At 33.1% G+C, this 25816-nt stretch overlaps 3 protein-coding genes across 3 annotated transcripts; 1 reads left to right on the top strand and 2 right to left on the bottom strand.

Moving 5' to 3' along the window:
- The first annotated feature begins 3355 nt into the window (after positions 1–3355).
- On the top strand, positions 3356–4048 carry LOC140888435 (secreted RxLR effector protein 161-like). The gene has a single exon (XM_073296111.1). It carries the CDS (start codon positions 3356–3358, stop codon positions 4046–4048), a length of 693 nt encoding a protein of 230 aa, XP_073152212.1.
- Positions 4049–22232: 18184 nt separating this feature from the next.
- LOC140888434 (uncharacterized) lies at positions 22233–24192 on the bottom strand. The gene is made up of 4 exons (XM_073296110.1): positions 24040–24192; positions 23706–23889; positions 23183–23619; positions 22233–22994 (listed from the first exon to the last, which is right to left on the bottom strand). Exons 1-4 carry the CDS (start codon positions 24190–24192, stop codon positions 22380–22382), a joined length of 1389 nt encoding a protein of 462 aa, XP_073152211.1. The 3' UTR covers positions 22233–22379.
- Positions 23945–25423, bottom strand: LOC140888433 (uncharacterized). The gene is made up of 3 exons (XM_073296108.1): positions 24922–25423; positions 24298–24779; positions 23945–24227 (listed from the first exon to the last, which is right to left on the bottom strand). Exons 1-2 carry the CDS (start codon positions 25421–25423, stop codon positions 24391–24393), a joined length of 891 nt encoding a protein of 296 aa, XP_073152209.1. The 3' UTR covers positions 23945–24227; positions 24298–24390.
- Positions 25424–25816: the final 393 nt, after the last annotated feature.

Raw genomic sequence — 25816 nt, 5'->3', positions numbered from 1 at the left:
GTGATTCAGAGGGATCCAATTGTTCCTCCAGTTCCAATTATGATGAAGAAGAGGTCAAGTGTCTTATGGCAAATGATCATGAGCTTCCATCCACTAGTGAACATGTATTTGATTTCAGCTCTGAGGAATTTACCAGAGAGGAACTGATCAAAGCTCTTCATGATATGACAAATGAGCATCATCAACTGTCCTTAGCATTCGATGAAGTCAGAGCCAAGCAAAAGGATCTGCAAGATGCCTCAACTGAACCCTCTTGGGAACAATCAGTTGAGATAAACTGTCTTGAAATAGAGATTGATGTACTCCAAACTGAGAATGAACAACTCAAGATCAACATCATGAATCTTACAACAGAAAAAGATAACATGGATGAATTAGTAAGATCATGGAATAAACCTTCGAGCCTGTTGACAGAAATGAATGATTCACAAAGACCTCTCCATGACAAAACTGGTCTTGGATATGGTAAAACGGTAGAAACTGGTGAATCAAGTACTCTACCCAAACTGAACATGTGCAAAGGTAAATGCATAAACTTTGTACGAGCATTTAGGAAAAATGAAAATGAAAAACATATCCTAATGACTTGGCAGCAAATAAAGCAGATAAACATAAAAAAATTTGGTATCGGCTTCAATCCTCAGGAAACTAAGGTAGAGACTGCTAAAAGTCCTAAACGGACTAATGCATATCAACCTAATTCTATGAGAGGAAATCGAAGTCAATACCATAATCAACGTCTAGTTCAAAAGAGATATAGAAACTTCAAGGATACTGAAAAATGCAAACAACATATGGTCTCACAAGCACATCACACTCCACCATCTAGAGCATCTAACTTAGTACGCACCTATAGGAACACAAAAACTGGTAAACTGGTTAAAGTATTCCAGGTTTGGGTTCCTAAATGATTAATCCCTCGTGGACCCAAATAAATGTGGGTACCAAAAGTTATTCAACCTTGTGAATGCAGGTAGCAGGTACCAAGGAAAATGAGGATGAATCATGGTACATAGACAGTGGATGTTCAAGACACATGACTGGAAATGATAAACTACTGTCTGAACTCGTTAAATACCATGGTCCCACTATCATATTTGGTGACAAATCAAAGGGTAAGACTGTGGGTAAGGGTAAGATTATCCACGATAACATTATCATTCAAGATGTTCTATTGGTTGAGACTCTGAAATATAACTTAATCAGCATTAGTCAAATGTGTGACTATGGGCACTCTGTTGAATTTCAACAGCTAAATTGCATTGTTAAAGATGTCTCTGGTAACATCATTTTGACAGGAAACAGATGTGAAAACACATATAAAGTATGTTGGAACATTCAGTCTAGCAAACAAGTTTGCCTCGTAGCTTCCAATTCCAAGCGCAACTGGATCTTGCACAAGCGACTGAGTCACCTTCAAATCAATTTCCAGTCTGAGTAAGCTCGAGCTAGTAACAGGCCTGCCTAAAATTGATTTTTCCAAAAACAAAGTTTGCTCAGCTTGTCAATTTGGGAAGCAATTTAGGTCATATTTTAAAAACAAGGGTTAAAAATCATATTCCCGATGCTTGGAACTATTGCACATGGACTAATTTGGTCCAATTCCAGTAACAAGTTTAGGGGGAATGAGGTATACTCTTGTCATCATTGATGACTACTCACGTTTTACTTGGGTCATTTTCTTAAAATCAAAAGACCAAACTGCTTCTCAACTGATAAAATTTTTTAAAAGACTTTTTAACAAAAAATCAAGTAAGATTGAAAAAATCAGAAGTGAAAGAGGAACTGAATTTGTCAATCAAACTTTATCTTCATTTTTAGAGCATTATGAAATCAAACATGAATTCTTAGCATCTAGAACACCACAACAAAATGGTGTTGCAGAAAGAAGAAATCATACTCTTAAAGAAGCTGCGAGAACCATGTTAGCTGACTCCAAAGTCTCTAAAAGGTTTTGGGTAGAAGCTGTGAACACTACTTGCTACACTCAGAACAGATCAATGATATGCAAGAAATTTTTTAAAACCCCATATGAGATCTGGAATGGCAAACAACCTAATGTATCATATTTCAAGATTTTTGGGAGTAAATGCTACATCCACAACAATGGTAAAAGTCATCTGTCTGCATTTGATGCAAAGTTAGATGAGGGTATATTTCTGGGATACTCCTCAATTAGAAAAGCATATAGAGTTTTCAACAGAAGAACTTTATATGTTGAAGAATCAATTCATGTTATATTTGATGAAGATTTAACTACTGACATTGCAACTAATACTCATCAACTCCCAGATCTATTTCAGAAAATACAATTAGACAATGATAGTCTGGATGAAAGTGAAGACGAAGTTTCACCACCTACCAGAACACTTCAATCTCCTGAACCTGAACTAGTGAACCCAGTAGTTGAGGATCATAACATTGATCAACTAGTTGATATTCACCAAACTCACACAGTTGAGAATAATGAAGAGCAGCATCATGAGACTCAAGATCATCACACACATTCTGAAGACACAGAGCTTGACCAAGACAACATGAATAATCAAGATCTAGAGGCACAAGTGAATAGTGAAAATCAGCCTAATATTAGACTAAATTGGTCCAAAAAGCATCCACTCAGTTCGGTGATAGGTAATCCTATAGCACCACTAAGGACTCGAGGACAAATGATTAAAGAACTTCTTCATGCAGCCTTTATATCCCAAGAAAAGCCAAGAAAATTGAAAATGCACTGGCTGACAGCTGTTGGATAGAGGCTATGCAAGAAGAATTAAATCAGTTTACTAGAAACTCAGTACGGGATCTTTTTCCAAGACCAACACATCAGTCAGTCATTGGCACTCGATGGGTCTTCAGAAACAAACTTAATGAAGAAGGAAATGTAGTCAGGAATAAAGCAAGATTAATAGCTCAAGGGTACATGCAAGAAGAAGGAATTGACTATGATGAAATTTATGCACCAGTAGCTAGACTGGAAGCCTTAAAAATATTTATTGCGTATGCCTCCTTCAAGGATTTCAAAGTTTATCAAATGGACTTCAAAAGTGATTTCTTAAATGGAAAACTTCAAGAGGAAGTCTTTGTTGAACAACCATCGGGATTTAAAAATCATCAATTTCCAGACCATATATACCATTTAAACAAAGCTCTTTATGGACTGAAACAGACTCCTAGAGCTTGGTATGACACTTTAACTAAATTCCTTCTTGAACACGAGTTCACAATAGGCACAGTTGATAAAACTTTGTTTAAATTCACAAAAAGTGATCACACATTGCAAGTTCAAATATATGTTGATGATATCATTTTTGTGTCAACTAACCCCAAACTGTGCACAAGATTTTCTAAGCTAATGCAGGAAAAATTCGAGATGAGCATGATGGGTGAACTAAATTTCTTTCTTAGATTACAAGTTCGAGAAATGGAAAATGGGACATTCATAAGCCAAATTAAGTATACCAAAGAACTGATCAAAAAGTTTGGTATGGAAAACTTCACAGTTGCAACAACTCTCATAGGTGCATCAATTAAGCTTGACAAAGACGAAGGGGAAACATCAGTTGATGCAACAATGTATAGAGGTATAATAGGTCCATTGCTTTATTTAACAGCCAGTAGACCTGACATTGTCTTTGCAGTTTGCTTATGTGCTAGATTTCAGTCTAATCCTAAGCAGTCCCACTTCATAGCTGGCAAAAGGATACTAAGGTATCTTAAAGGAACTCAGAATGTTGGTCTGTGGTATGCTAAGCATAACTCCATCAATCTAGTTGGATATTCAGATGCTGATTATGCTGGATGTAAATTGGATAGAAAAAGTACAAGTGGATCATGTCAATTCCTTGGGAATAGACTGATTTCATGGTTTAGCAAGAAACAAACATCCATTGCGACCTCTACAACAGAAGCTGAGTACTTAGCTGCAAGAATTTATTGTGCTCAACTGCTCTGGATTCAACAACAGTTGAGAGATTATGGAATTGAAGAACAGGATTCACCAACATCACAATTGCAATCACTTACAACCCCATTCTTCATTCAATAACAAACCATATCCAAGTTAGACATCATTTTATCTGTGATCATGAACTCAAGAAGAATATCCGACTGGAGCATATATCAACGGAGCAACAAACTGCTGAAATCTTTACCAAACCACTCCTAGATTCTAAGTTTTCTTACTTTCGAAATATTTTAGGACTTATTGAATTGACTTAAAATTAGTTTATACGTTGCAAATTGTCTAAACAGTTTAGCATGACCTAAACTGAACTCTTTGCAAAATCATTAAACTGATTTTTTTGGAGATATTTTATTATACTTGTTTACGTTGCTTTAAAACTCTCCTTATCTATTTAACTTGGTATAAGCATATATTAAGGGGGAATACTGATAATTCTTTTGCAGTTTATCTTTTAGGCTTATAACAGATATAAAAAATAACACCATATACCACAAAATAGCATATTTTATTAATAAACACCATTTACAATATCGATTTTATTTTCCACACCTATTTTTCACAGAAGAAGATTCTCCTCCAGCGGTCCATCCTCCACCTCCTCCAAACCATTGAGAAGGGTTCACCACCTTCAACTCCTTCTTCAAGAGCAGCAGCTGTATGCCCTCTCGGCCAAGGACATACGCAGGGTTTTTAAACCCAAGCACCTGCTTATACTTCTCAAGACGACGAACCTCGTCAGGACCAAGGGCATTCGGGCCTCTGAACTGCATCCGTATCAGTTTTGCTCGAAGACGAGCAAGCTTTTCCTCGATGAAATCTTCATGAGCAATTCTCCAATTATCCATTTTTTTTTCTTATTTTGCTTATTTGATTTGATATCTACATGCATATCTTAATCTCTCCTTTTTATAGACCAAAAGCTCAGACATCGAAAAGTCTCTTACATTTATTACATTTAAATTTACTCAAAATATAAAGAGTCTATTACGTATGCTTTCACACAATAAGGCACTGTTCATGACAAAATATCTCTGAAATTTGATTGCATGTAATAATTATCTGATAACATAGTTTTTCGTGCTTATTATTACACATTGCAGTTTACCTTTGTTAATTTAGCAGTTGCATTAAAACAATTTAGGTAAACAGCTCATGTACAATATCAGTTTAGCAAATTTTTTTTTATTAAATACTCAAAATCAAAGGCTACAATCAAACACTTTTTATTTCCCTCATCTTGAGAAAAAATTCAAAACTCCAGTTCGTCACCCATGCTCGTAGAGGAGAAACTGAGGGATCCATTAGCTCATCTGAGGCAATGTGAACCAATGTGATGTACTCTTTACTAAGCATCATATAGAGAACATTTTTATCCTTAAAAATGTCTCTGAGTTCAAATGTGTCCAGTGCTATCATGTAGTACATCGCTCTCTGAGTTATCTCCTTTGCATCATTAAATTTCCTCGGAGGAAACTGAGCATCATGATACATGTGGAGTTCTTCTATCTTCAACCAGACTTTCATCACCTTTTCATACACCCTTTCCTCGATCCTCTTATTTTCAATTTCAAAGTAACTCTCTCGACATGCTCCACATACCACGTATGAACTTTGACCAAAACCGAACAAGAGAACATTGTCACTCATATTTCTCTGCTCAAACTAAAGTTATAAAAACGGTTATCCTACTGTATTTCACTATTTATAGTTGAAACGTGTAGCATTTTTAGAGGGAAATATGTGTACTATCTCCCGCTTTAATGTACTATTTATTGAATTTCAAATTGTTCTGTGTACCACATCATTCTTGTGTCGTCTTGACCAAGTCACCCATCATACACCATATTAGTTTTTCATAAACCCTAAAAGCCTAAACTAACTTCATAAAAATTTCTCTATTAACTCACAGGTACTACGTCAATGGCTACTTCATCTGCAGTTTACATTCTCAATGCTCTCGCCGTCGACTTTGAATCTCTGTATGGAATGGATAAACCAGACATAACCAAGGTTTGCACAGCCCTTGAACAATCTGGACTTCGTCCTTTTTTGGATATCAAAAATTTGAATATCTATAAAATGGATTTGATATCATTATATAACAACTGTACGCTCAAAGATGATGGCATGCTGTTACTTTCTCTCGGCGAAAACACTATTCAAATTAGTGAAGAATTATTTTCCAACACTTTCAGTTTACATACTTCAGGTAATACTGACTTCAATATTATATCAACTACTGATATCACTGAAATGCAAAGCATATTTTCTGGCTCAAGTCAACCGATTTCTCTGTCTGGGTTCAAAAGAGACCTAAAGCCTGAATATCAAATGCTAGCTGATATTGTTGTCAAGAGTATTTTGGCAAAAGGAGGATCCTTTGCCAAGTTAACTGTTGGAAAGTTCAAAGTAATGATTGCTATCATGAAAGGTGTAAAGATCAATTGGAGTAATATCATTTTTAATATCTTTGTTCAAATGATGAGACCCACAAAGCAATCTTCTGGATATATACTACAAGCCAGTCAACTCCTTGAAACTCTCGGAATTACTCTTCAAGCATCTTCTCAACTGCACTAGCTTAGAGTTTTGAATGTTGAGTATCTGGAAAACTTTCAATCCAGAGAATCAACTGATTTAACTATTGCAAAAATACAAAAAACACCAGTGAAGAAACCAGCCAAAAAGAAGAGAAATCTTTTTATATATGACAGTGAGGACACTGACAGTGAAGAAGTTGTGACAAAGCCCCAAAACAAGTGGACCAGAACTCTACAAGCAAAGGCTATCTAATCTCCATTTAAACTGATCATCTCTATGATTCCTAAACAAGTGAATATGGCATCAACTAAAGATGCACATTTCGTTGATAAAACAGCTGAGGAGCTAAAAGACAAAACAGATTCAAAGGGAAAACAACCAATGATGATTGAACCACTTCAGAGTCTTCAACCCTCTTTAGAAATTCAAACACATGAAGACTTGGAAACAATTGTTAAAACTCATAAGGCACCTTTCCAATATATCTCACCAATAGTAGTCTTGCCTCCAGCTATACCAATTGGTGGTTTATCTTCAAAACAAATTGTTGAGTATACTCACTCAGGTTTGGACTTGGCTACAGGAAGTTATCAAATAGCATCCTCCTCTGATCATGACAGGCCATCCAATGCTATTCAACTTCAAATTGACTTAACCATGGATGAGGTACTTGAATATGCTGAGAAGTGCACTGCTGAAATCTTTGATACCTGGCGCAAATATAGGACCTCTACATTGGCCAGACATATCACCAAAAAGAATGAGCTGTCTAAATTTATCAAACTTGAAGAAATCGTGCTGAGGGTAGTCAAGAATTCCAACATTCAAGATGCATTGATAAGAAAGTACTTCTATGATCTCTTAAGGATCAAGAAACTGAGTGAAATTGTTGATGAATTTCAAAGGAATTATGATCCACGTGCCAGAACCTCTTATGAAGATCGAGCCATTTTTACTCAACTGCAAACTGATCTCATCAATATACAAACGGAAGTAAAATTCTGGGATACTGATCAAACTTTGGAAACTCCAGAGATCTTTGTTTGGAAGAAACACAAATCACACTCCACATCCAAATCCAAACACAAGAAAAGCAAGAAAAGCCTCACTTCCACTGAATCCTCCAACCATTCAATTGATCAGATGTTTGAAGAACTTCAAAGAGAAACTTCAGTTGCTCCCAATACAACAGATACATCCATTGAGCAGCAGCTGCATACCTCAGGCACTAAAACTGCTCTACCCGAGCTTCAACTAATGAACGTTGATGAAGTCATCTCTCATATTGAAGCTGAGGATCATCCAACTCCTTTATTAACCGCACCATCTATGGAAGAAGTTGTGTCTCCACTATCTTTCCAAGAGGAACCTGAAGAACCTCAACCGATCACTATGGAAGTACCATCCTTTCAAATTATTGACCACACAGTTGAGACATTCACTTTATCTCAGAAGAAAATCACAGAACCACACATGTCTCAAATAGATGAGTTATCCTTCTCAACTCCCAATGAACAAGATCTGACAGAATCAAAGGAAGTCTCACACATTTTGGAAATTCCATCTCAATTTGATGACACACCTGCTCCAACCAAGTCTATTGATGAAGAAGCACTTCGGACATCCAATTCAACTGATGATCCATCAGTCACGCCAATTCTTATTAATGATGAACAACTTCAAGAACCAGTACATGAATCATCAACACATGTACAAATCATCAATGATTCATCTCTTAATGACAAAGCTATTGAGACTGAGACTTTATCTCAAACTCTAGCAATGATTGTTCATACAGTCCCTGAATCATCAACTCATCAGGACAAAGGAAAATAGAAGGTTGAAATAATCGCAACTGCACCTCCATCTCCTCCTAAAGGATAGAAGACAGATTTCACCAAAGAAAATCTCTCATTCATTGGTAAAGGAACTCCATCACCCACATCAACGAATGATGATGATTGGTATCAGGCGATTTCTCATATTGAAAACTCAGACTATGCCATATCCAAGACTGTCACTAGTCTCAAAGAAAATCAACAAACAACCAACAACAACATCTCTTTTCTGAGTCAATCAATGAGTGCTGAGCTAGGTAAACTTCAAGAAAAATTTGCATTATTGGATAAAATTCTAGTAGACTCAAATCAACTGACAAGCTCCATGTCTCAACTACAAAATTCTCATCAGTCTTTGGAAACAAAAGTTGACAAATTGAATGAATTTTTTCAATCTTTTCACACTTCAGTTCAATCAAATTTTCAAGGAATTTCTCGGCAACTCAATACTTGGCAATCTTATCTCAGAATATTTTGTGAACTCAACATGAAGCTCAAGCTCTACATCTTAACACCTCAGCAGCTCATCAACCATCTCGCAGCTTATCATTCCACAGGTCCTCTTTCGATCGAAGATAGTTTATCTTTTATTGCGTCGAGACTATTATGTTCTCTACTCCTATATCTCTCCTTCCGGATCTTTATTTTTCAGTTTATCAAAAAGAGGGAAGATTTATAAGAACTCGTTGATGAAGATTTACAAGAACATTGCAACCAGTATGAAAAAATCGAGTTTAAATTGAAATATCAGTTTATCATGATAAGTCTCAAAGTTTTGATAAACACCAAAAAGGGGAAAATTGTTGGAAAATTTAGTTTTGGTATTTACAAAAGAAAGCCAAACTAATTGAGCAATCAAAGAGAGCTAAACTGATATTCGGAAATGATGACGTCACTATCAACGACCACATGGCTAAGGGATGCAGTTTACTTCGATAAACTAAATCGATAAACTGAATCGCTAAACTGATACCATCACAAACTCAACGACCGCGCTCAACTGTCTAAGGGATGCAAATCAGTTTACCTCGCTAAACTGAATCCATCAGTTACCCTTGCCAAACTGACTGCATCAGTTTATCCACAACAGTTTACTACCGTGCCATTTCTGGATAAAATCATCCGTACTCTGACATCTCTGCAGAAGGTAGTGCCGCGATACTAAGGGAATGTCGGCTCCAGAAATCGTTGATGATGGTGACAAATCCAACGGGAATAATTTAAATCCTATCTAAAACGCAATTTGAATTTATGACAGTTGGCAATCCAAAGGGTATAAATAGAGATCTTGATCAATCTCAGGAACCACTGATGTTCTGAAAACTCTGTCATTCTTGCGAGAATACTAAAAGCTTTTTACGCTCAAGATTTGATCAAGGAACTCAAAGCACAAACTCTGAAGTGTTATTCTGATCATTGTAGGATCATCTTTTGTGCTAAGAATTTCGAGTTGTATTCATTCTATTCACTTATCAGTCTAGGACTGAAACTAAAAGTGTTGTACTAGGAGTTCTTGTTTAGGCAGTGTCTAAGTCCTAAATTGGATTGGGTTTGTGCAAATTTCTTGTATAAATCAAATTTTTCTAGTGATATCCTTCCAAGGTGGAATAAGGGGTGACGTAGGAGTGTTTGAAATCTCCGAACATCCATAAACAACTACCTGTGTCATTTCAGTTTACTCACCATTACCACACGTACACCCTAATATGATATTCACTCAGTGTTTTAAATATGCAGCTTGACATATTTTCGCACATATTTTGTTTGCCAAACTGCATCTGACACTAAGATAAGCCTCGAACTCATTCATTAAACCGATCGAGTTCAGTATTTCCTATTAAACTGTTTGAAAGTATATTCACCTCCCCTCTAGACTTTCAACCGATCCTAACACTATTTAAAAAAATTATGAGATGGTCATGCAATTAAAAATATCATATTTCTAATCTTTTACAAAGTATTATTTATAAAGTCACGTGAAATACCAAAATATATTTTAAGTACTTGAAATACTTATTAGTTGCAATGTTAAAGATTATATTGATTATTATGATAATGTCAAAATTGACAAAGTGTATGCAAATTAGATAAGGATTCAGTTTCCAAAAAAGATTAAAATACTTAATTAAATACTTTGTTTTTTTATTTTTTTGTCGATAAAATGATCAATATTTATATTATATGTAAAATCGATTATTATGATAAGATCAAAATTGAAAATGTATGTACATATTATACAAAAATTCAGTTTTCAAAAAAATTAAAATTTCAAAACACTTTGTTTTTTATTTTCTTGTAGATAAAGTGAATATATTTTTTTCATAAATATTTTTACAAAAATTCACAAAATCTTAATTAAATACTATTCAGTTTCTTAAAATATTGAAACACCAATTCTTGATTTGTATTTGTTTGTATACTGAATAAACATATTTTTTTTTAAAAAAATCTTATATATTTTAATTCGTGTAAGGACTTATTTAGATAATCAATTATATCATGAGTTCATATTTAAATATATAAAAATATTAGATTTGGAAAAGTTATTAATATATATATATATATATATATATATGTGTGTGTGTGTGTGTGTGTGTGTTAATTAAATAATATACAGATGTTGAAATAAATCAATTCAAATATAGTCAAGTTTTAATATAAAATAATAAATAAAAAAATACATCAACACACACATATCACATATATAAAAGTTGAAATTAAAATTTTAACTAATTTTCCTTCACATAAAAGCTAAAACCATTTTAAAAAAATTATGAGATGGTCTTGTAATTAAAACTATCAGATTTCTAATATTTTATAAAGTATTATTTATAAAGTCCCGTGAAATACCAAAATATTTTTTTAAGTATTTGAAATACTTATTAGTTGCAATGTTAAAGATTATATTGATTCCATAACTAAACATGTAATAGTTTCTTCTTTCAAATAGTATATATATTATCAGAACGACAACACTTCAATAAAGTGATGATAATAGACCGGGTTTAAACTTAGTCTTGTATTAAACCCGTCCCGAAGAAACGAATTTAGACTCGCTCAAACGTGTTCACAAACAAGTCCAAGTGGATCTTCATGTTTGGTCAAACCCACCATATAAATTGTTGTTAATAAAGATGATAAGAATATTGATTTTTTCATAGAGAAAAATAATGAATGATAAATGGAAAAAAATCGTAAAATAGATAAAACTTCATTATATAGAGGAAAATATTTATTAATAATTTAAATTAAGGTTTAGAATGCATTATATATGCTATTATTTTTATTACATAAATTAATATTTTAAACAAGTAATTAACGCATAAATTAGAACATTACAAAATGAATATTTTATTTAATTTGATTAACATATCTCACTTATTAGCAAATACATAATAAATCATATATAGCAACATACATAAAAAAAAAATAAATAAAACAAATGCATGGTACCAGAAATGTCATACTTGCTCAATATTAATCAACCAAATAATTGAAATTCGAGTTAATAATTGCATAAGAATCAATATCAATATTGTTCCAAAATAAAACTATATTAAAATTTAAACATTATATCTATAGGATAACATGAGTTATTGATAATGTATTATTTTAAATTGTTATAATGATGACTGTAAATTGAAACTGTAAACTTTTGGTAAAGTGACAAGCGATCGGTCATACAATTGATATCAAAGATAAGGTCATGTGTTCGATTCTCATTGATTACAAGAAGTGCAATGAAGATTGTTGAGTGCAATAATTGTCCTTGCTGTGTAAAACAATCAAACCATGACGTTTGATTGTTGTGCGGTTTAAAAGATTAATTTGAGTTGCATTATTATCGTCAGTTATAACTTTTGGTAAAGCAACAAACTCTCGGTCCTCTATATTATTAAAAATTATTAATAAAATCTTTTTTATTTATAAGACAACATCACTTCAAAATAATGCAAAATTTTAAAGGAACTAAATTAAAAAAAATATACATTTATTCTCAAAATGGATAAGACAGTTGAAATACAAGATGAAATGTTAACATTTTTAATCAAAAACATTCAAAATTTGAGTAAAAATTTAGCAAAAAAAATTATTGCAATAGTGGATTTCGAACAAATTAACATTAAATTAAAAATAGAAAAAACGTCCAATAACATTGATTATACTCTTGCAAAAAAAAAAAATTCAGCATAATCCTACAAAAGAATCAAAGAATAAAGATATAAAAATAAAAATAATTGATAGATAAAACACAAAAATTATTATCGAAGATTATGAGAAAATAATTTTTTTATAGTGTACTGTAAACGAAAAATTGTGAAAGAAGGAAAAAATTGTTATATAAACAAGACAAGACGTTGTAATTTAATTTGAAATTTAGAATGCATTATTTGTATTATTATTATTTTCTCAAAACCAGTAGTTGTAAAATAATTTTTCAAAACTGTATATTATTTGATATATTTTTTCTTAAATTTTATGTATTAAATATTTCACGACATCAAATTATATATTTTCCTCTTTTTAAAAAAAATTATATATTTTCCTTAATGTCTAATTTATAAAAAATTATAGTATTTGTTATAATTATTATTTGCAACAACGTATATAAATTCAATTAGACTTGTAACATATAAAATCTTTCAACAAAGATTCTTCACACTCATTTTATAATACATGTTGTAATTATCATATTACATTGAATTTAATATTTATGAAATATCATGAAAATTATTAACTAACTGCATATTTATCTCTTCTCTTGTCATCTCAACTCATTTATTTAACAACGTTTATCGATAATAAAAAGCATTCTCACGTGCAACACACGTCACTTTTACTAGTAAATTGAAAGATGTGAATAACACAAGAATATATAACTCCAATAAGGTAAATGTCATGAAATAAGGACGTGGAAACAATAATTTTCATTAATGTTATGTTCACCCCAACCCCTATCTTAATTCTTAATTTGTAAATAAATTTTTTTAGATTAACATAGTTCAAATCCCAAAGTACTATTAGTTAATTTATTTTTTTTAAAAAAAAAGGGGACAGCACAATCTTAAAATAAAATGAACTTACGTGAAAATACATCTCATTAAAGAATATGATCAAACATATATACGTCATAGCACTTTACGTAATTTCCAACTATTTCCCCTTATATATTTGAAGCGTTTAAAATTTGTATCTCGTCAAACAATTTTGAATTGAATGTTAATCATACTGATATATTTTATTCCTACGTAATTCCACTGAAAATCATCTCAAACTTTGAATATTTCGCTTGTCCAACACTGATCACTATCATGCTTTATTCATTATACATATACATATATACATTATATATATATATATATATACTGTTGAAAATATATTATTTTATTATTATTGAATATTGAATGTTGAATATTGAGTTGTAAAATGTTGAAAATTAGTGTGTGATGATGTAGATGATGATGTTTTAATTTTTGGACTAATCTCAAATGTGGATCTATAAATAGGTCTTCATTTGTGATGAAAAATACAATTGAATTGAGAGAAAAATATTTGTGAAGTGTAGAGTTTGATATATTTTGAGTTTTGGAGTTTTTACTTTTTACCATAAATTTTTACTTTTTCACAACACATTATCAGCACGATCGCTCGAAGATTTCCGACGCTCCAAAACACAAAGAGAAGATAAAAATATTCAACATGTAAGAATTTTTATTTGACTGTTTATATATTTTTATTGTGTATATATTTAATATATAATATCATGTTATGTTTTTTTTAAAAACTTGTTATAAATCCTGGGAGGATGTTAAGACGACATCCCACACTCCCGGTAAGGGATACGACAAGTATAAAAGCCTCTAAAGTTTTTAAACATTATAATCATATTTGTATAATTTCACAATATTATATAAAAGGTTGTATACGACACCGATTTTATAATAATGTGATATGATATACTATACCTGACTTTATACTAACTTTATTAGTATAATTTCACAATATTATATAAAAGGTTGTCTACGACACCGACCTTATAATAATGTGATATGATATACATAATTATTTAATTATGATTATCATTATATGCATTGCATCATTATCACAAAATTTTTATTCAACACATACTCGATTTTTCTTACCCCCAACGGTCACAAACGGTCATAAACGGCTAGTTTTTTTGCCTATATATATGATCACTCAAACTTATTTTCAATCACACCAAAATTCATTCTTTCTCTCAAAATATTTTATCCTCGGTTTTTTCGAAGATGGAGATGATGGCATTTATAAGGATATTTTTCATAACGACTATGATCATCATGCTCACGAGTTTTGTATTCACCGGCAATTTTTCACCACAGACTTTTTTATCTATTTATATACGCACTTGTAATCTACGTTCTTCCATTATTTTGTATTGTCATACTAATAGAAATTAACTAATAAAATGCATTGTTATTTTTCTAGTACCACCATGTCAAACTTGACAAAGATTGAATTCGTTGCGCTCGATATCACCGGAAAGAATTACATGTCATGGACTCTCGATGTAGAAATGCATCTTGAGTCATTGGGTCTAAGTGATACCATAAAAGAAAATAATATATCATCCTCACAAGAAAAGGCAAAGTCTATGATTTTCTTACGTAGACATCTTGATGAAGGATTGAAATGTGAGTATCTCACAGAAAAAGACCCAATGATTTTATGGAAAGGGCTGAAAGAAAGATTTGAGCATATAAGGGAAGTTATACTCCCGACCGCCCGTGATGAATGGAATATGTTAAGATTCCAAGACTTTAAAAAAGTCAGTGATTATAATTCAGCGATGTATCGAATAGTCTCACAATTGAAATTCTGTGAACTTGAAGTCACGGAGATGGAAATGCTTGAGAAAACATTTTTCACTTTTCACGCATCGAATATAACTCTACAACAACAGTATAGAGTGCGTGGATTTTTGAGATATTCCGAACTAATCGCATGTCTTCTTGTGGCGGAAAAGAACAACGAATTGTTAGTAAGAAATTATCAATCCCGACCCACTGGATCAACGGCATTTCCTGAAGCAAATGTCGTAATAAAAAATGAAAACCAAAATCAAAGGCATAGACCAGATTTTGGTCGTGGACGAGGTCGAGGAAATGGGCGTGGACGTAAAAATTATCGCGGTCGTGGTCGTGGTCGTGGCCGTGGATATGAAAATAATCGAGGTAGTTATTTCAATAACTCATCTCAAAAAAACATCACGAATCACCCACCAAAAAGGCAGCATGAAAATACGAGTGAAAATGAAAATCACTCAAAAAAATCTGAGAGTGTTTATTATAGATGTGGCACTCCAGGACATTGGTCACATATTTGTCGAACCCCTTAGCACCTATGTAAGCTCTATAAAGAATCGACAAAGGGAAAAGGAAAAGAGACAAATTTTGTTGAAGATAGTGACCGTTTAATTGGTTCAACTAGTTTCAATGCTGCAGATTTTTTGAATGATTTCGAAGACATTGATTAAAATATTGGTGGGACTACATTGTAACAAATTTGTATTTTTCATGCATTCTTGTATTATAAAGCATGTTATATTTTGCATTTGTATTGTACGTAATTTTTCTTTATTGCATTTTTTTGTGAAGTTTGATATGGAAAATGCTATGAGCAAACATGAAAATAATATCATGAAAATTTGCATACCAGATAGTGGTACAACACACACTATTCTGCGAGATGAAAGATATTTCTTGGAAATAAAACCAACAAAAACAATGGTGAATACCATATCAGGTCCTGTAGACTTGATTGAAGGTTGTGGAAAAGCACATTTTTTGTTACCTAATGGTACAAAATTTCTGATAAATGATGCTTTATATTCACCACAATCGAAAAGAAATTTATTGAGTTTTAATGACATATACTCTCATGGGTATGATACTGAGACGATAACTGATGGAAATCAAAAATATATGTGTCTTACCACATATAACTCAGAAAAAAAATATGTGGTTGAAAAATTATCAATGCTCCCTACTGGATTGCATTATACACATATAAGGCCAATCGAATCAAATATGGTGGTTAATAGTTTTTCAATATTAACAAATTGACATGATCGATTGAAACATCCTGGTTCAATAATGATGCGAAGAATTATTGAAAATACGCATGGTCATCCATTGAAAGACCAGAAGATCTTTCAGAATAATAAGTTTCAATGTAAAGCATGTTCTCTTGAAAAACTTATTATAAGACCATCGCCAGCTAAAATCCAAACTGAATCACCCATATTTCTTGAACGTATTCAGGGTAATATTTGTGGGCTATTTCATCCACCATGTGGACCATTTTGATATTTTATGGTATTGATCGATGCCTCTAGCAGATGGTCACATGTATGCTTATTGTCAACTCGGAATGTGGCATTTGCAAGATTGATGGCTCAAATAATAAAATTGTGAAATCAATTTTCCGATTATACAATCAAGAAAATAAGACTTGATAATGCTGGAGAATTTACATCCCAGACTTTCAATGATTATTGTATGTCAATGGGAATCACTGTTGAACATCCTGTAGCTCATGTTCATACGCAAAATGGATTAGCTGAATCATTGATTAAACGTCTACAACTGATTGCTAGACCAATGATTATGAAAACAAAACTCCCTATTTCTATATGGGAACATGCAATTTTACATGCTGCGGCATTAATTCGCATCAGACCAAGTGCATATCATAAATTCTCCCCATTGCAACTTGCATTTGGTAAAGAACCAAATATCTCTCATCTGAGAATTTTTGGATGTATGGTGTATGTGCCTATTGCACCACCTCAACGATCTAAAATGGGTCCACAAAAAAAAATCGGTATTTATATTGGTTATGATAGTCCATCAATCATTCGATATCTTGAGCCTCAGACAGGCGATGTGTTTACAACACGCTTTGCTGATTGTCATTTTAATGAAGAAATCTTCCCAGTGTTAGGGGGAGAAAAGAAACACATCGAAAAGAAATCACATGGTATGTACCATCATTGTTACATTTGGATCCAAGGACCAAACAATGTGAGAAAGATGTACAGCAAATTGTGCACATGCAAAGAATTGCAAATCAAATGCCAGATGCATTTGCAGACACAAAAGGGGTAACAAAATCATATATACATGCTGTAAATGCCCCTGCTCGAATTGAAATTCCAAAGAAACAAATTGAAGATACTCATGATGTCATAAAACGCTTGAATCATGGAAGATCAGTCGGTTCCAAGGATAAAAATCCTCGGAAAAGAAAAGGCATAGAGAAACACGACGATCATAAAATAGAAAATGGTGTTTCAGAAGAATCACCTGATGATGAAAATATTCTGTCAGAACCACAAACTGACAAGAATCGTGAAATCTCTATCAATTATATTAATACTGGAAAAATATGGAACCGAAAAGACATAGAAGATATTGATGAGATATTTTCTTATAATGTGGCTTGTGACATCGTAAATGAAAATGAGGATCATGAACCAAAATCTTTTGGTGAATGTAAAACTCGTCATGATTGGGTCAAATGGAAAGATGCCATCCAGGTTGAATTGGATTCGCTGAATAAACGCAATGTTTTTGGACCTATAGTCCTCACACCTGAAGGTGTAAAACCTGTTGGATACAAATGGGTTTTTATTCGAAAGCGAAATGAGAAAAATGAAATAGTCAGATATAAAGCTAGACTTGTTGCACAAGGTTTTTCTCAAAGGCCTGGAATTGATTATGAAGAAACGTATTCTCCTGTTATGGATGCAATTACGTTTCGATATTTGATTAGTTTGGCAGTGTCTGAAAATTTGAAAATGTGTCTTATGGATGTTGTTACAGGTTACTTATACGGATCACTTGATAGTGATATATACATGAAAATCCCTGAAGGATTTAAGATGCCTGAAGCACAAAGTTCAAAACCCAGAGAATTTTATTCTGTAAAATTGCAAAGATCATTATATGGGTTAAAGCAATCCGGCCGAATGTGGTATAATCGGCTAAGTGAGCACTTGATGAAAAAAGGATATGTAAATGATCCAATATGCCCTTGTGTTTTCATCAAGAAAACAACATCCGGATGTGTAATTATTGCTGTATATGTTGATGATTTAAACATCATTGGAACGAATAAAGAAATTCAAGAAGTTATGATGTACTTGAAGGAAGAATTCGAAATGAAGGATCTTGGAAAAACCAAGTATTTTCTGGGTTTGCAAATCGAACAAAAAAAATGTGGAATTTTTGTTCACCAGGCAAATTATACAAAAAAGATCCTTAAACATTTTAATATGGATAAATCAAATCCATTAAGTACTCCAATGGTTGTAAGATCATTAAACATAGAAAAGGATCCATTTCATCCATGTGAAGATGATGAAATTATTCTTGGTCCAGAAGTACCATATCTAAGTGTCATTGGTGCCCTTATGTATCTTGCAAATTGCACTAGACCTGATATATCTTTTGCTGTAAATTTATTGGCAAGATTCAGTTCATATCCAACAAAGAGGCACTGGAACGGAATTAAACATATATTTCGTTATCTACGAGGAACAACAGATTTGGGACTTTTGTACTCAAAAGACACCAATCAAAGTATCATTGGTTATGCTGATGCTGGATATTTATCTGATCCACATAAGGCACGTTCCCAAACCGGATATGTATTTACTCGTGAAGGCACCGCAATTTCTTGGCGTTCACAGAAACAAACACTCGTAACAACTTCATCAAATCACGCCGAGATTATTGCATTACATGAAGCAAGTCGTGAATGTGTATGGTTAAAGTCAATGACCAAACATATTCAAATATCGTGTGGATTGACAGTAGAAAAGAAGCCTGTGACATTATATGAAGATAATGTTGCATGTATTGCTCAAATGAAAGAAGGATACATCAAAAGTGACAGAACCAAATATATCCCCCCAAAATTCTTTGCATACACTCAAGAGCTTGAGAAGAATAAAGATATTGATATCTGTTACATTCAATCAAGTGAGAACTCATCAGATCTCTTCACAAAGGCACTTCCCACGACGATATTCAGAAAGCATATATACAACATTGGGATGCGCAATCTACGGAATATATGAAGAATCACTCATGTTAACATGAGGGGGAGTTTACGTGGCTGCACTCTTTTTTCTTTACTATGGTTTTTATCCCACTGAGTTTTTCCTAGTAAGGTTTTTAACGAGGCAGCATAAAACACGTAATAAAGACAATCATCATATGACGATCATCATCACAAGGGGGAGTGTTGAAAATATATTATTTTATTATTGTTGAATATTGAATGTTGAATATTGAGTTGTAAAATGTGGAAAATTAGTGTGTGATGATGTAGATGATGATGTTTTAATTTTTGGACTAATCTCAAATGTGGATCTATAAATAGGTCTTCATTTGTGATAAAAAATACAATTGAATTGAGAGAAAAATATTTGTGAAGTGTAGAGTTTGATATATTTTGAGTTTTGGAGTTTTTACTTTTTACCATAAATTTTTACTTTTTCACAACATATACATATATATATATATATTATGTTCTTGTGAGATTGGTCGACCCAACTTATATTTTGTTAGTTGTGTCTCACATCGATTCAATAGATTTCATGAGAGTTTCATATATAAGCTTGAACAATCCTCCCCCTTGAGCTTTCTTTTGGGCCGTAGAGTTAGGTCCAAATTAAAATATTAACATATTTACAATGAAAAATAATATTATTAACATAAAAAAATATTATTTTTTCAATGATCGGGTTAAATAAGAGATCTATCTCATAAATTTTGACTCACAAAAGAGTCTCGTAAGAATTTTTGTGATACATACTTCAAATTCTCTTTAATACGTTTGACTTTTTTTCCTCCTTCAAGACTCTATGTTATTCACCTTGGAAAACTAGCATTTCTTCCTCCTTATTCTTGAATTTGGATGGGAGAATTTGATCATTTGGATTTACGATAAAATTATTATCTGATTTTCAATTTTATCTGATTTTCAAATCCAAAAACGTCAAATTCTTCAAAAATTAAATTTAAGTTGTTTTTAAAGGTAGAACGAGAAATTTTAAATGTCCGCTCATTGGAATCATTTTAAATTCATAACTCAAATAATAGGTTACATTCCGAAGTACAACACTTGACTAAGATAATGAATGAACGTTGAGATGTGAATTGGTAGATATATATATAGTTATTTTCTTTTCTTTGATTATTATAAAACTCGAGTCAAACGCGAGATGAAATAAAGATATCGGATCTCATCATTCGCATCAACCTATAAGTAATTTAAATAACTTATTAGTAAGGATATATTAGTATTTTTATTAATTATTAACTTAGCTTGTCAGTCCTATATTTGTGTGTGTGGTTTTAATTAGACGTTTTCATTTATTGTATACGAAATCCCTTTCCTTTTATTTTTCCTTTTTATTTTTCTCTCTATTTTCTCTTTTGTTATTTTGATTTTACTTTAGTATAATGAAATCGAACATATGGTAGCAGATCACAATTGATTCCATTGAAGAAAATTTAATAATTAATATCATATATGATTTTCCCGATCCAATCATCCAACTAAATAAATAAATACCTAAAGAAGTATACAGAAATGATTGTGTGCAAGAATAATTGAGCATCAATAATTACAAACTAGCGTCTCTTATATGTGGTGTATATATACATAAATGTTTTTTAATACATAAATTTTTTATGTTAATTAATTTCTCATGTTATTTTCAGGATTGACATGATTAATTAATAAAATTTATAGTAAGATTAAAAAAAATTTAGTAATTTAAATTTAAAACTTTTAAAAGTAGATATATAAATTACGATAAACAATATGTGATAGAATATTTTGTTGGAGACAAGTTTGAGGTAAGGTTAAATATTAATTTGAGGATTTGAGGGTATTTATATATAACTAATTAAGATTTCAGTCAATTGATTGAAAGTTAGTCGGTAAAAAAGAGTAAATTTTTTAATTAAATAGTGTGGATAGAAGGTTTGTATATATAACATAAATTAAAAATGGAGTTGATTATAAAAATGAATCCAATAATCACATAAAAAATATGTTTCATTTAGAACATATGCAATTTGCTTTTATTACACAATTTATATATAATTTTTTTCCCTTAAATTTAGAACATTGAGGAAAAATATTTAAGTTTGAAAATGGTAAGAATAATTTTGTCACATGTTTATAAATTAAAAAATAGCCTGTAATATTAATATATCTTTTAATCGCAAATAGCTTCTGGCATCCATCTGATATATAATCATCCTGCATTTTGCCTTGTATCCACCCAATATCTACTATGTGATGTAGTCATGTAGCCAAAAATTGATATTATTCAATTGGAAAAAAAATTCAAGTAATTCATGGAGATCCGGGTGGTCGGATTAGTACTCAAACAAGTCCAAAACGAATTTCGTGGGTTTTTACATGCATCATAAAGCAAAGTGAGTGACGCCAGAGGTTGTCCGACGAAAACACTCCGACGTTCAAATCAATATTTGCCCAATAAAGAACCAGATCACATGACTATAGAGAGTGTACCTTAAAAATAAGAGGACTTGCACTATTTATAGATAATTGGAGAGTTTCATGTGCTTGAACTTCTTATGGACTTTTAAAAATTTATAAGTCTTTATAAAGTATCCAAATAAATAACTAAATAATATGTGCTAGCAAAATGCTGGATGAAACAAAGGATATATGGAATCAAATACGATGGATGAAACAAAGGATATTTTTTATTTTCGTGTACGCACATAAAGTTTGAAGAGAATTCATTTCACAAACAAGTGCAATGAATTTTTTTTTTCTAACTCACTATTTTATACATTATTGATACACTTCAACATAAATGCATTGCCAAAATCGGCTGATTCCATGGAAAATAAGAAACATACGTACCACTGAAATATTTTACATCTTGCATAAAATAAAGCTGAAGTACTAGGCCTTGCTATGTTTGTTTTTTCTTGTTAATACGGTGTATGGCCACTTTTCCTGCCGAAAATGCCTGGTCCATATGTTGAATACAACACCGCTATAAGAAGAGGGAATTGCAAGAACACGAATGTTGCCACGGGCAAGCAAGCCAATAGAGCCACTGGTATGAGAAGCAATCTAGATTTCTGCTGCAGTGTAATGTATATAGCTATTGTAAAGGCAATCATCATAAACGTAATGGAAGTGAAAAGGGATATAAGTCCCATGCATAATCTCTTTGGTAGTACATACAGAAAATCTTCTTCTGCGTAACGTGAAGTCAAGATCGATAAAAATATAAGTAGGGAAGTGGTGGATGTGAACAAAGAAACAGAGTCGGAGATGGTAAATAGAATGAATGAAGTTTTGTGTAAGAGAGTTGGGATGCCTGTATCACTATTGACGCTGCCCGGTACAGTGAAGGCAGCAGAAAACACGACTGTAGCGATCAATGCAGCCGCTATGGTACATGAGGTAGCGGTTTCTTTCATCCATTTCTCTCCTTGTTCTTTCAACTCTTTGTGTTCCTTGGTAAATAACATCCTAGGAGTTAGGCCATCTTTGTTTTTCCATGTCCTACGGGAGGGGTTGACAAATTTTTTCATTTCCTGCTCAACGACGATGAATTATTCAGCACAACAATGAAGAGTAATCAAGTACCTAACCATGCAAGAGCTATAGGTAATATGATGCACCAAATTGAAATTTTAGAGGGATATGAATGTTTAAGATTCATTTGGTGTATCTGCAAGTTTCGAAATTGTGAACTTCTTTGCGGTTTGGAAGGATTCCGTACCTCAAACCATTGTAATTCACGTTGCATCTGCAAAGCTGCACCAGAAACCAGGTTGAGTTTATGAGGAGGGGCTATTTTCGCGCACAAGTGCATGACGTTGTTCCAGGAAGAGTCTCGCGAGTCAAAAAAGAAGTGTTTTTTGTCGTTTGTCTTGTAGATTAAACTGAAAACATTTTCTAAACGTTCTCTCGCCGCCAGGAGAAATATGCTGCTTTTTGTATGGGGATCATGAACAAACACAGCGGAGGGAAACATCTCTATGATCACTTCAACAACTTCATGGATTCCATGGTGTGCAGCCTTGATGATAGAGTATCCGTAGATTGGTTCAGCTTCACTGTGAGGCAGAATTGCTGTTCTTTCGCACAAAAGCTTGGCAAGTTCAAGAGCTTGCTGGTGCATTACTTTCTTATCCTTGATGCTCTTCACACAAGGCACTGAATTCACTCACAAGTCACATGTAGTTACTTAAAATCAGGTTTGTCGACCGATGGAGAAACAAGGTGTGCACAATAATATATACCTCTACAAACAACTTCTGACCAACCGAACTTGGTCCCTTGATCGCCAGAACTTAACGACTTCTCGATGTCATTGTGTTTCCTCGATGTTGGTTCCAAAGCGATACCTTCAGGTTCCAGAATAATATTTGAGAACAAAATAGAATCGCGAAATAGGGATGCTTGATAAATAAGGCTTGCAGCTGCCTAATCATAGAGTAACTTCAATAACAAAAGTAATAATATATTTGCCATGTACATTTCCTAGTACCAATATCAATGAACAACGTAGAGTACAACATTAACAAACGATTCTAGCTGTCAATGCTAACAATATTATGAATTTTATATCAAAACAGAATCAATACTGATTATAAGAAAGAGGAAGAACTCACAGGAGTAGATCAAGCTTTGCCACCAACTCAGACTCTCTCCACTGAGAAACAAAGAATTCGTTTCAGCCAAGACTTGCAAAGGAGCAATGTTGTGCCATTCTTTCAGCGTAGCCATATCCGGATATTTTTTCACCAAATACAATGCCAAATCTGCCACAAAAGTATGTATGCATATATTAGTTCACAACCCCAATTAGCTAAAAAGTTTCACACTACTCACCAACAAATTCAGATGCTATTAGCTCTGCCAACAGCACACCCCCTAACTTTCCCGCAAACGGGCTATTCTCCACATCCGTCTTGGACTCGGATATCAAATACCAAAGTGTCTCTTATGGCAACCAATTGCTGCTACATGAACTGGTAAAAGGTTGTGGTCGTTCAGAATGTATAGCAATTTCGGGTTTTTATTCACCAGCATGATCGCAGCTCCCGTGTTCCCGGCCACTGCGGCAGAATGTAAAGCTGTTAGCCCACATGTACTTGTCCGGAGCAGGGCATCTTCAGGGATTCTTTCTAACAAATTTCTCAAGAAATCATTTGATTTTCCCGTCTTGACAGCGGCATGAAGAAGCGTCTCCGAGTGACTATTAAGAATGGCTGTGATTCCCTCTTCGTTTTTGTCCAAGAATTGTCTGCCTTCATTCCAATCACCTTTTAATACCGCTTTATAAAGTGGCAAGTATGAGTTCATATCCTTGCCTGCAAGCATGTACATTGTTTCGGATCATAAACAAGATTATATATAGAATTTGACTGCACTACATAATCTTCTAGCTAGCTAGATAATATAGTTCAAACAAATTAAGAAACAGTAGCTGATCGATAGTGTAATGTAACTTACGACGACTTTCGACATTTCCCTGATCCAAAGCATTAGTGTTTGATGACTCGGGAAGCTCCACAATCCGATCTTCATCTTTCACTGCACCATTTTGATCGTTTCGAACTACATTAATAATTGCGTGTGTTTTTGTCTGAATCTTGAATAAGTTGTCCAACTTCAACCAAACTTCCATGGAACTGTCCAATCCCACCACAGCATCAAGTGCATCGTGCATAATTGAACCAAAAATCCATCCCTTTACAAGCCTGTCTGTTCTTCTCCAAAGTTTTCCCATAGATTCTCCGTTATCAGAGTCCGGCGGAGGAGACGGAGTTGTACCATCAATGAAGCCCAGTAAATCTTGGCTTTCTAGCATACAAATCATCTGTTCTTTCCATAACATGTAACCTTTAATGCTTCTTTGCAGATTACTTCTGTCAAGCTGTGGTCTCACCGTTACGAAGTTCGCGACGTTAACAGTTGACGGCCATGGATATTTTGCTGATGTTGAGGAAGCCATTGAAATGATGCAACAAGTTGCCGCCAGGTTCTAGTTTATTTCAATGAAAGGCGTATGACTCTGATCGATGATGCCGTTTAAATATCATTAATTCGTAGTTGGTCAACCAGCAAAAGTCGTTATTTAATTGGGTAATTTATTTTAAAACCCCTAGACCCAAAAGATAACTTTCTCCTAACTCTCTACACCCAATTTTCTTTGAGTTAACACTTAACTCTTTAGTGGTCCCCAAATTTGATTTAATTATATAATTAGTAACTAATCTTTTGTACGTGGCCATGTTTCACCAATCGAACCAGTCCAAGCCAAACCTAACTATTAGTTACGCAAGGTTTTTAGTTGATATACTTTGGATTAGGGTCCAACATGCTTCCGTAAAATGAATTAAACTTA

Source organism: Henckelia pumila, chromosome 3, assembly GCF_033568475.1.
Source record: "Henckelia pumila isolate YLH828 chromosome 3, ASM3356847v2, whole genome shotgun sequence".
Taxonomy (NCBI): Eukaryota; Viridiplantae; Streptophyta; class Magnoliopsida; order Lamiales; family Gesneriaceae; genus Henckelia; species Henckelia pumila.
The sequence above is the reverse complement of the archived record's forward strand: the minus strand, read 5'-3'. Positions and strand labels throughout refer to the sequence as shown.